The 13,280-nt window shown below is 31.5% G+C and overlaps 2 protein-coding genes across 7 annotated transcripts in view; one reads left to right on the top strand and one right to left on the bottom strand.

The window, feature by feature from the left end:
- Positions 1 to 13,280, bottom strand: part of ASPP (Ankyrin-repeat, SH3-domain, and Proline-rich-region containing Protein) — a 368,351-nt gene that overhangs the window by 275,731 nt on the left and 79,340 nt on the right. For all 6 annotated transcript variants that reach the window (XM_088194930.1, XM_088194933.1, XM_088194931.1 and 3 more), the window contains one exon: positions 11,906 to 12,050. In XM_088194930.1, coding sequence (XP_088051056.1) covers positions 11,906 to 12,050 — 145 coding nt within the window. The remainder of the gene's footprint in view (positions 1 to 11,905; positions 12,051 to 13,280) is intronic.
- LOC148231141 (vesicle-associated membrane protein-associated protein B/C-like) lies at positions 2,316 to 3,239 on the top strand. Its single transcript, XM_088194644.1, has one exon. It carries the CDS (start codon positions 2,491 to 2,493, stop codon positions 3,139 to 3,141), a length of 651 nt encoding a protein of 216 aa, XP_088050770.1. The 5' UTR covers positions 2,316 to 2,490; the 3' UTR covers positions 3,142 to 3,239.

Raw genomic sequence — 13,280 nt, 5'->3', positions numbered from 1 at the left:
CCTATTAGTTACTTATTGCTTCATATTTCTTTTACAACTTTAATTTCAATATAATAAAAAATGAAATAGCTTAATCCGCAAGATCTAGACTGGTAACTAAAAGGTCTCGGGTTCGAACTACGGTAGCAACCTTGAATTTATATTTTTTAAAATGCGCTATTAAACCGGCCTCAACTTCAAAGTAACATCTATTGATTATAAATTAAAAACACACATTTATAAGTATTAACATAGATGTCACCGATTCCCAGACAAAAAGTTTTGTGGGTATACTTACTTGTATAGTGATACAAATTATATACATATAATAGATATATTTTCTATAAATATATGTATAGAAATTATACATATTTAAAAATACAATTAATTATGTACATTAAAAAATAAAATTACGGTTAAGTTGGAAGTAAAAATCATAAATTTTAAAGTCATATATTTATAAAAATCTACAAAAAAACAATCAACTTTTTTTGTACAGAATCAATCAACATCCTATTCACAGATCAGATACATTATTTTAATCATAGGCATAATTGTAGATGATGCAATTTGAAGAGGTGTCTCTAATTGAATGCGATTTTTATTTTTGGGTTTTTATCACACCGTTTTCGAGTATGTTTTTTCACAAAGATAAGTTGTTTGGAATGGCAGTAATCTTTTAATAGCTCCTTAACTCAATTCCGTATATTCTTCATTATCACCAATTTTGATCTAAAAAATATCCAATGATTCATTCTCAAATATTTTTTTAAAGTTAACTTGCACGATAATTCAATCAATGCATTTTCCGGAGATACTGCAATGCTCGTTTCAAGGTTTTTCTTCTGGATCACATCCGGCTATAAATGTAAATATTTTCGACCATTTCGCATAATATAAATAAAAAAATAATATAAAATATCACAGCAGCTGGTTTCTAACTTCTACAATACGATAGTATATTGCTCTTCATGGCGATTAGTTCTGAAAATTTCGAATTTTGGCTCACCGGTTCAGAGGACCGTTTTCCACTCCTTCGTGGTCCAAGATTTATGTGTTTGAGCAAAAAATTATCTCTGATAATTATTTTTTTGAAGAAATGGTTTCAGTAGGACTCTGCATAACTCATTAAGATCCTTGGCTAGATGTTTCTTGCCCTCGAAGATGAGACCATTAAATAGTTCTTTGGTCTTTTTAGGTCTTCCACTCAATTTGGGCGTTCTTTTTTTTTAATTTTTTGATCATATCGCTACGTGGACCTATGTGAAGCCGTTGGATCAGAGCATTGAGAAATAAAAGGCACGCGAATTGTGTTTACACGTCGTCCATCACTAACAAGCGATAACGCTGCCCCCTGAGTGCAGCGATCAACGCGCGCCCCGACTGCCGTTATGCGCGGAAATTGCGCCAAAGGCACAAAACCGGCGCATGCGCATCTCAATATTTACCTCTCAGATTACAACAATATAATGAATTTCACAGCTGATTTTCTAGTCAGTTGTTGGATTTTTCGCACGGCATTTTTGGCGATCCATTATAATTTAAATTTTAACCATTTAAATAAAATATATTAAAATAATTCACAGGTCAACAGCACTATAAAGACTGCTGTGGCAGGGTTAAACGACGGTATTTCAAATTGTATTTTTTTTAAATATCCACGGAGAGAATCGAAAACTATTTCAAAACAACCGTTTTGCGTCGTATTTAAGATGCAAATACTCAAAAACAATAAGCGTGTTGAATACAAAGCTATTTTTTAGGTAAAGACGAAAGCCGAATTTTGTGACAATTGAACTATTGCCGACCCTCTTAATTGTTTTTCAACTCATGAACGCTGTAGAAACGTCAAATAAAAGTGTATGACACCTCTAATGAATGAACAGCCACGACTAAAAAAAGGGATGGGCGCGCCAGTAACTTTCAAAAATACGACTCGGTGCGTATTTTGTAAGTGACAGTTTGAAGACTTATTCACAGCAGTGTATATTCTTGCTATGATTTTTTTTCAGAGTCGGGCCCCGGGAATTATATGAATAAAATAATAAATTGAATCTTTTTTTTAAAAAACAATGAATTATATTTTATGGTTTAATTATTTATTAATACAGATATTTATTTGTATTAATAATTAATTATTTTATTTTTAAATATTCCAAGCTATGTAATTATTTTACTTTTAAGCTTGAAAAATTGTATAACAGCAAGTTCACAGGCGCAGTAATCAGAGTTACAAACCTGCTTCACAGATGACACTAGAGTCACCGTTCACGTTTGACAGATTAGACTCGCAGGGAAGTCGGATAAGCATGTCATCCACATCGTACACTATTCCTTGTATCATTATTCATTCATAAGCGCGACATGTGTCGGCGCAGCGTGTGCACACCAGTCGCCGTGTGCAATATACACGTATGCATGCGAAACGCCGAATAGCCAAAGTAAAACCAGTTGGCGCCGTTCTGTCGTCGTAGCAAGTCCACTTCGTCCGTGTGTTGCCCACCGAGCGAAATGTCAAAACAAAACGAGGTGATCGCCTTCGAGCCCGATGTCCAGCTGCAGTTCTGGGGGCCCTACGAGAAGGCTTCCTCGTCGAGTCTCAAGATGACTAATCTGACCGACAGCAAGGTCCACTTCAAGCTCAAGACTACCGCTCCTAAAAAGTACTACGTGAGACCAAACGCCGGCGTCATGGACCCCAGAGACACCGTCACCGCCGACATAACACTGCAAGCGAACTCTATAGATTTGGAAGACAAGCACAAGTTCATGATACAATACATAATCGAACCGGAAGATTCCATCTTAACCACCGAACAACTTTGGGAAACGACCGATCAAAACAGCATCTTGAAACACAAGTTAAAATGCGTATTCAACAACGATGTCATCACCACCGCCACCACCGTAACGGATAGCTCTACGTTGAAGAACGAAGTCATGAGCACCATCGACGAGCTGAAAAACTTATCCGAACAAATCCGGCACATGCGAGAAGAAGAGTCAACCCTGAGGAAAGAACACGCAATCATGAAGCAAGAGCTGATCAAACTCGACGAATTATTTAGGCAAACCAAATCCGACGACTCCCAAGTCGCCCGCACCGTCGTCTGGACTATATTCGTTGCCATGCTCTGCTATTTGCTCGGTAAAATTTTCTGATATAAATAATTATATACCATGTATATATACGCTTAAATATATTTTTATATATATGTATAAATAAATTAATTAATAAATACAATTTAAAAAAAATAAAACGATGCGTTTCCATTGATTTGTTAACAATAAATTAACATAAATTATTTTGTCACAACAAGTAGGTAGTCCCGAAGCGACTCTTCGAATGTATTTTTTCGACACACGTATGCGGCAAGCGCGCTGGTGTGTGCAAATACATTTTTTCAGCAACTCAGAGTCGCTATTTCAGACCATAGTGATTCTAAAATAGTTATTCGTAATTAAAGTCCGGGAGCTCGCGCTCCATTATAATTTAAAATCGTTAAAACACGATCTGGATTGAATATTTAAATTTATTTGTTACGTATGTGTAATAACTGTATACAGACGTTCGTATCTCTATGATTATTTGGCTTTCTGTGTTATAATCAGCAAAAGTTATCAGTGTCTGCCATTTAACCCGCGCGCTAACAAACTAAATCATTTTAGTATTTTTTTAATCGAAAAGATAATATATAAAAGTCTAATCAGTACTGTTTCAATTGCATAGTAAAGTATATAATAAAAAAATATATTCAAAATAGCAACATATTATATGATAAGATAACACTTACTAATATGTTTTTGTAGATCCTACCTGTTAAACAATTTTTTTTATTTGCCGCGATTTTTAATTACATATTTCTCTGCGTTTTAAGTTTTATCAATTTATAAAATAGTAATTTATTTTACTTTTATATAATGTATAGCATAATACATAACATAACACAGTCAGTGCGAGGGCTATCCATTTAATCATTTTTCATAATTGAGAAACAGGTGTCAAGTTTGGGTTTACGCGGCCCTACTATTAATTCTAAAACACACGATACGGATATACGTTCGATATACTTATCATTACTCCTGTTTATATTTTGAACAAATTTATAAAAATTAAAATCATTACTATATTTTTTATATTTATCAATCAATCAATCAAAGTAATGATAAGTATATCGAACGTTGACCCAATCTCAATTATGATATAATGATGGAATGGATACCTCTCGAACTGACTGTGTTAACGCAAATATGGTATACATTATATAAAACTAAATTAAACATTAAAAATAAATGACTATTTTATTAATTGATAAAACTTAAAACGCAGCAAAATATGTAATTAAAAATCGCGGCATATAAAAAAAATAGTTTAGCAGGTAAAGATTTTTACGAATATTATTAATTATTTTACAACCGCTGCATTTATGTATACCGCTACGTAAGAAAAGGTGAGTCAGTGCCAGATATTTTTTAAGTCATTTTTCAAAAAGTACTGTGACCGGAGAGCGGTCACAATTATATTATTCAGGGTCAGATTAAATATCAAATGATAAAAATAAAATAACATATGATCAGAATAAAAATATAGAACGTTTATCGTGTTCCTGTAGCGTTCCTATACAGTCCAACATTCATCGTCTTAAAAAAGTAAGGCCCAATGACGCCGCCTGACCATAATGTGCACTAATCAGTCATATTTTAGGCATGTAATAGTCTCACGTGAATCACATGCAGATTTTCTTCAACCCATATGCGTCAATTTTGCTTATTAAAATTCAGGGATGTAATTTGGAGCATTTGCTTCTCTTAAATTTAGCCAGAAAAACTCTAAAACATTCTGTAGGTGTCGCAAAATATGTTTTGAATCAACAAAGTACTCTATATTTTTTATTGACTGTTCGTCCGTCTTCGGTCAATATTAGTATTGGTTGTCTCCCATTTTATGTTTGAGACAGAGCTCTCCAAGATGGACTCACTGAGTTCGTGCGAATTTCGACCAAGAGGAGGCCGAACTAACTCCTGGTCCATCTCGACTTCCAGAATTCAAAGTTAAACAGACACACCCACAGAAAACTTTACGTATAACTAAAATATACAAATTGTACGTGATGATCTCAATTGTTGCACAAAAATAAAACAACAGCACACTTTGTCTAAAAAACAAAAATAAACACTGCTGACACGAAGGTCAGGACAAGATAGTCGTTCACTACTACTACAAAAAAAATATTACATAAGATAATAAACGCCCGAAAAAATGTAAAATTTGTTTAATAATTTTAATAAATTTGTTTTGAGCAAAAGAAATTGCTTATTGAAAATTAAAGAAAGAAGATAGAAATTTTCGTTCAAGTAGGACAAAAGGAAGACAAATTAGGACAATTCTCTTCAAAGGGAGACGTCTGGTAACCTTATATATTATCGAGATTGAACTATAAAATGTCGAAAGAAAAGTTGCTTGCTTAAAATGTGAATAATGCTATTTAGTTTTTAGTGCCGTATTAGTGAGGGATAGTTTTAATAACTAGACCTTCAAAGTATGATAATTTAGTTACAAACAAACTTCTAATTGCTGACAAAGAAGCTATTTACTTTTACATTTCACACTGTTTTGTGTCATAAAAAATGATACTAGTTTGGAAGGCGGAAAAATATTATAGTTTAAAAACCTAGGTGTGAGTTGTGATCCAATCTGCGGTTGATTTTTATCTATTGAAATAGCAGCTATTGTAGTCAAAATATACAAATATTTTGCTATTGTCTGAAAATGAAGGTAGAATGGCTAAATCAACAGTCAAATGACTGTCTACTAGTATGTAAAATCAACATAAATCTATTGTGTAAAGATCTTCTATTTGTTGAAAATGCTAAAATTATCCAATCAATTTTTTTTATTATATGCTAGTTTTGAAAAAAAATATATTATGATTAGTTTAATAATAAATGAAATACTTTCGGGTATTTCATACTACCTTTGTCACTGAGTTTAATTTAGTCAATGGGTTTAATACTAGTTTTACAATATTATTTTCTAATGGGTTAGTTTTTATGTTCTCGTAAATCACATTAAAAAAACTTTAATTTCTAATTGCTCATACGAGTCTCTAAAATGTGTTATCACTGACGTATTTAGATTTTTAATTTTGTTATCTCATTAGGAAGATAAATAAATGCAAATGCTTTGTAATATGTAGTAATACATTCATGTATGGTTTATCTTTCATTGATTGCAAGTGATAATATCTGTCCCGCTGCTTAGTAACGAGTAACATATGTATATAATATTTGAGAAGCACACGAATAAAATATTAGGAACAATGGCAGAGTTTCAAGTTGCACATAAAAAAAAGTATAAGCTAAAGTCGTACGCGTGTGTTTTTTGCTCACTCGTGAGTTTTACCTCCATTAGCATTAAATAATATGTATTTTCAGTTTTTTTTCATTTATAAGCGTATATCTGCATAAATACATATTTTAGCATTTGTTAAATTTTCCGTAAACTCAAAACGTCAACGTGGATCTGGCAAGTTGTGTAACTCGTCGGTTTAACTGTGTTATTTTAATTAGAAAAAGTTAAATCTTGCGCATATATAATTAAATACAGGATAAAAACTCGGATTAAACCGATAAATTTTGCTAAAAGAATATGCTAATATCAGGGATATATTTTATTATTTGTCTGAAGTGTTGTTACAGGCTTAGCTTTTTAAATACTTATTATAGTATTAAATACTATACTAAAAATATTCAGAAATATTATATAATAACCCTTTAGCGCGCAAATTAATTATTTTGGAATTAAGGGTTAAAAAATTACTTTTTAGAACTTTTATTATATATAAAAAGTAATTTTAATAAAAAAAATTAAAAAAAAGAATTTTTTTTTGGAAATTTTGAAATTTTTGTCGGTTGATATATCGACCTTTGACCACTTAGGGTGATATTTTAAAAATATATTTATTATATAATGAACGATCAAATATTGGCACACAAATATAATTTATTGTTTGAAATATATTACATATACACATATGATGAAATATTATTAAAAAATAATTCTTTTAGAGTTTTGTCATGTTTTATTTTGATTTTTGATTTTATCGTGTTTTGGCCTATAGCAACAAATTAATTTTATATGGTCGATATATCTACGAAAGAGCTTCCTCGACGACATATTGTGATGCTAAGGAAGATTTTATTATGAATAGGTATTGAATTATAGACCGTTATGTCGTCGGTCGATATATCGACCGTTTTCGCCCTTTGCGCGCTAGAGGGATAAGTATTATAATAAAAAAGTAATTCGAAGATATTTTTAAATGACAATTTCATATTTGTACAATCATATGAGCAATTAAAATAAAATAAGAGTAATATATATTTACGCAACGCTGTGAAAGTTTTTAAAAGTTTCCGTAAAAGCGTCTGGAAAAATTGCTTTTAATGCAGCGGCTATATTTTTAAATGACGTCCTGAAATCATAGTATAATTTCGAAAAAGAGAAAAATTAAACACTATTATACAAAAAAAATAAAAAATGATAAGAATAATAACTTAAAACCTTAGTCGAATTTTTTATCTATTATTCGGATGATCACTCGGCAAACTTTTGTGACAGAATATGCAGTTTGAGAGACCAATGGATGATCTGATTTTTATTCTTTCATCTAAAACTGCTTTAAAACCGGTAATTTTTTGTCATAGAATGCACCGAAATGGCGCTCATTCGTCAAAATTCGTCAAAATTCGTCAAAAAAAAAAATATTTTTTTGACGAATTCAAAGTAGCTTTGAAAAATTTTATGCTAATAAAAACAGAATATTAACAGACACAAGGACAAAACACACGCCAGTTGATATTTCTGAATCTGGTTTTAAGAAACTAAGCTAAACTACCTATGATCAGAAAAAATTGCTTTAAAATTGAATGGCTCTGTGTTTACAAAATGAAACTTGGCCTTGTAAAAAAGTTGGAACTCTTGAACTTGAAATAAGAATAGGAATGAAACTTTCCAAAGAATGGAGTAACACTAATGCCTGCACTACACTCTCTGGAAGTTGGCCAAGGTAGACCAAGGACGGAGAATATAGTGTGATACTTCGGTCGAGTTCGGTTCTGCCTGCTCTAAAATCTCTCGGAAGTTGTCCGAGGTTACCGAGAACGGGAGGTAAAGTGGGGGTAATTCAGTCGACTTGGCCAGCTTCGAGCGCTTCCGAACATTGTCGGCAAACAGACCGAAGTCGGAGCTGCACTTTCAAGCGCGAGCGGTGAGATACTTCCCTTTTCGCTCTCTCGCGTGCTAAGTGACGAGAGTGAGAGATAATGATATGGTTTTTCGCAAACTGAGATAGAACGAGTAACTCGGTTCAATTTCAGTATACGCGTAAGCGTCTTATGGTTAACACGCATGTCGAGCGCTGCATCGCGATCACGTGGTCAAGTTATAATACCACATGCTTATCGGGGACTTCAACACAGTCTTACTGACATCTTTGAATATTTTTGGGCATCAAAAGGGATTAATTATATTTTTGATAGTATATTCTTCTAACAGATAACGTTGTTATATTTTTTCATATAAATAATTAAAAAATAATTAGTATTACTTGATTTTGTTAAAAATCGTTTCGAATATCCTTATGTATTTTCCTAGATCGGTTTATATAAATATCACACCATAACGAATTCTGAATTAGAATCGATGGCGACAAATTCTAGGATAGTCACAGATGTGGTGTTCGTATTCTGATGTATCATTTGTATGCCTTATGGCATTTAGCAAAATCCGACAAAGATTTTGCGTAAATTGAATATTTACGACCGAAAAGTTTTCACTTATATTGTATTGGTGAGTGTCCACACAAACTTTTATTATTACCAGTAACGTAATTTTAATAATATGACAATTTAAGAATTGCGATTATTTGACACATTTTTCGATCGCGCGCAAATATGCCAGCTGTACAGAAGCCGTCGCGCCGTCCGGACGGCATATGAAATTTGCGTCAGTGTGGTCGCTTACTCGAAGTCGTAGGTCTCGGCCGACTTCAGTTGTAACTTCGGTTCGGACAACTTCCAGAGAGTATAGTGCAGGCATTACACATAAAGTATCATTAAAAATAGTATCCGAAAGCAGAAAAATGCCTTTTGAGAATAATTTTTTAACGTCATTATCTCGATAAAATAGTATCCACCAAAAACGTTTAAACTAGCAAGAAAAAATCATTTTGAAACTAAAATTGATCTGTGGAGTTGAAATGAATGGTATTTTTTATTCTACAAACGTGTGCATTAACATTGTTAATCATACAAGTAAAGAAATTAGATAAACTAAGCTTAAAGAAATTGTTCAATTGAATAGTAAAATTTCATTAATAATTAATGAAGCAAAAAAACACCATTGGACTTGGATGACAAAAGATTATTAAAAAATATATTTGGCTTCGACACTGTGAGGTTAAAAAATTGGTGTCATTGTGCTAATCACAGACTAGAAATATTAGTAGGTGATGCTGTCAATGAAACTTCAGGAATAAATAGATTCAAATCATTTATAAATAAACTTTACGTCATATACCATGCTTCGGCAAAAAATAGTAGAGTTACATTTATGTTTAGAATTATTTAAAACTGAGCTACTAAAAACTCTACGTAAACTAAATGACACCCAATGAGTGTCATCTAGTTTGGCCTGTGTGGAATAATTTTGAACCCCTAATAAATCATTTTTAAAAAGCAATGGATGATAAAATTCACTAATGATAAATACATCTACAGAATTTTTATTGGACCAATAATTATCAGAACTAAGTTTAGATCTATAGGACTACAGGGTAAATGAGAAAATAAAATTACTTGTACAGACAGAACTTCGCCCTATTATAAATGCAATGTTGCTGCTGTACTTAATCATCCCTTTCGTGGAGTGTTATTACATGAAAAATATGATCCTCCCATTGATCCAAGTACATTTTAAACAAAATTGAAGAAACAGAATCGAAAAAGATTACCTTATAGCAAAGGTCTCATGTACTTGATCAATTACATTGGCCTGAAGATGTTAATTGTAAAAAATATAAACATATCAATCAGATAGCAACTAAAACAATGAGAATGATTAGTGGATTCCGTGTATACATACTCAAAAAGACATATCTTGAAAAACTGCTGCATTTGATATTAGACTCTAAATACCTTTCCTATTTCTTCAAATTAATATGCACGTGGGTTTTTGCAGATAAATCTAATTGCCACCTTAACAAGAGCTTCATTCAAGACTATGAGATTTACAGCACATACTTATAGGACCATCTTTTGATCCTTCAAAGTAGGTTGATATGAGATTACTTAGAAAATTACATTTGGCTATAGATACTAACATCAATGAAAGGAATCGTGAAAAACTGTCGAATGAGAATTGCACAAAACTTTGGAATTTACCATGAACATTTGCCTTAAACACAATAAATTAAATGTATGTTGAGTACTAAATATATAACTTGTTTAATAAAAGATAACAAGATAGACAAAGCAGCAGTGGCGTAGCTAGAATATGTGCCGCCCGGGTCAATCCTTAAAATTTCCGCCCCCCCCCCATACATTTTTTGCAGGGTCATAAAATCGGCATTTCTTAAAATAATAAATTGATTATTGTTAAGCTCTTTCTATTCGTAGATTTACATAAATTTTAGTTTATTCAGGGTTAAGAACCACACTAGACGATTCCACCGCGAATATGCCGCCCCCAATCAAGTGCCGCCCGGGGAGGCCCGCCCCCTCCGCCCCCCCATAGCTACGCCACTGCAAAGCAGTGTTCCATAACATTTTTAATAATAACTTGGATTAAAATATTAGTTTTTATATCGCGATATATGAATAAAGTATTATAAAATTCATTAGTAATATAATAAATTGCTGTCATAATATATCCATTGTATGTCATTTTCAGGCTTCAGGCTGTTTCACAATTAAGCTAGTTTACAATAGTTATACAATAGTTTAAAACCCTGACTAGTATATTATATATACTATGTTGTTGTAAAGGGAAGTAGTGCTCAGTGTTTTGTTTACTAATGTTAGCTTCTCACTTTTTAATTTCATACAAAATTCAAGTATTCTCGTTGTTTTTGTTAAATCTGTATCAAAGTTTCTTGTTACTTTGCATTTAAATGAGTTACTGTTTTATATTATAAATACAGATTAAAGATTCATGTTATTAATTTACTGCAAGATTCCTAGCACGTTGAAAAAATAAAAATTCAACAAATGTGAACTGATAAAACTTGAAGCATAATTAAAAATATTTAATATGTCATCCAACACAATTCCGGGTAAATAGTTTGATATAATATTCTCTAAAAAAAAACAATTACAAAATATTATATTAGAAAAACACCCGGAACCATAACATCGCGTCAGAGGTCTGTTTATTGTCCATACATCACAAAGAATGCGTAATAAAATTCGCAATAAAAATATATCATATAAAACACAATATACAGAAGAAGAAAGAGAAGACAAAAATCTTGTTAATTTCGCTCTCATACATATAATATAATATATAAAATATTAAATTATGTTACACAGCAGCAGGCTGTATGATATGGTCCATTTTCATTATGTATGTACGTATGTATGTACACATACACGATATATAGTTTGTACGATGAAGAAGGAAAAAGTGATAAGGAAGCACTTAACCTAGTTGTGCCACGACGAGTATACTTTAATTGTAAACGATGCCGGATATACCGGACAGGCCTTAAACTCCATATTTACTGGGAAAAGTCCGGAAAATCCATTTGCTTCGAAACACCTAATATATCACTCCGTTCACCATTTTCGATCTCAATTATTTTCTCCTCTTTTTCATTATACATGACAGGGATTTGTTAAAGGGTTTTATTTCGACGTATAAACGAACCTATGTTAGCCTTGTCGATCTTGAGCAGATGACACTTTTCATCGCCGGGATCCTTACAGCATTCGATCACATCTCGACAGGTGGTGTTAGGAGTGACAGGTACGTACGTGCCGGTATCACCTTCACACCAAACTCGGATTATCATCTGAAAAAAATAAAAATAAAATATTACTAAAAATAAAAATTAATTAAGGAAGTATTCTTAATACTTATTATTTGTGTAATTTATAGAAAAGAAGATTAATTTATTTTTATTACCGACAAAACCGAATATGTCAATAGTGTATATTAAAAATCTTTCTCACACGTATTATTTTATATGCAATAATAGAAAAAATAAATTCTAATACTAGTTGGAAAACTCCTTGATAATACTAATTAAGTATTATATTAGAGAATATATAAACTTGTAGAAATATAATTTAAGACTACGAACATTGTAAAGTAAAACTGATAAATAAATATTATAAATGCTGAAAAGATGTCATGTAACCAATATTATATGATAACAACTATAGTGAAAGATATACTAATTAATAATCAATATACAGCAATTATTTTGCCATAAAGATCATAAAACTGAAGTTATATTTAAAGTTTAAATGATTTGTGATTAAAGTCTGTGTATCAGATACCGTCGATTTAATTTTTTTAAACATGTAACCAACGTAATTTAGATGACCTTAATATAGATAGTTTAACTCACCCTTTGTGTGTTATTTACTTTATATAACAATGTAATATTCCTTTTAACAGTATTATACATATCTTCTGAATGTCTTATTACATCTTCACAATATCAAGTTATTCTGTTAAAACGACAAATATTGATGCCAATTTTTTTGCAAAAATAGTAATAAAGACAGACTTTAAATCGCTTATTATTTGTATTGATTAACAAAATATAAAAATTCAATATCAGCCATTAACCCTTTCTCCGCGGTTGGCTTTTATAGAAGTCATCAAGAAAGCGCTCATTGGGCACCTATAAAAAAAAGTTTTTTTTTTAATATTTAATCATGAAGAATTGATTAAAATCAATTTTACCGATATTCTTATATTATACAATTAAATCGATGATACAGTATGTACCTATATAAATTTATACTTTACAAACGTATTTAATATCCGCGTGAAATTTTATATAAAAAATGTAAAATATATATGTCAATGGTTTTGAAGAGACCATATTTATTTATCACTATTAAGTTGTAACTTGATCCATTCTGTTCTATATTAATTGTGCCACTTTTACATACGATCGCATAACTGCGGTCGTAAATCGTAACATTAGATCGAAATCTTGAATAAAATAATTGCATAATTCTCGTATATGGCGAATTAAAAGTTGAACGACCTGATTCAATGCAGTGAA

This window comes from Plectrocnemia conspersa, unplaced genomic scaffold (genome assembly GCF_051122295.1).
Source record: "Plectrocnemia conspersa isolate PC_06_02 unplaced genomic scaffold, ASM5112229v1 ptg000010l, whole genome shotgun sequence".
Lineage (NCBI taxonomy): Eukaryota > Metazoa > Arthropoda > Insecta > Trichoptera > Polycentropodidae > Plectrocnemia > Plectrocnemia conspersa.
Note: the sequence above shows the minus strand (reverse complement) of the source record. Positions and strands in the feature narration are given on the sequence as shown.

Excerpts from the sequence above, each read along its gene's own strand:
- LOC148231141 (XM_088194644.1), top strand. The coding sequence starts at position 2,491 with ATGTCAAAACAAAACGAGGTGATCGCCTTCGAGCCCGATGTCCAGCTG.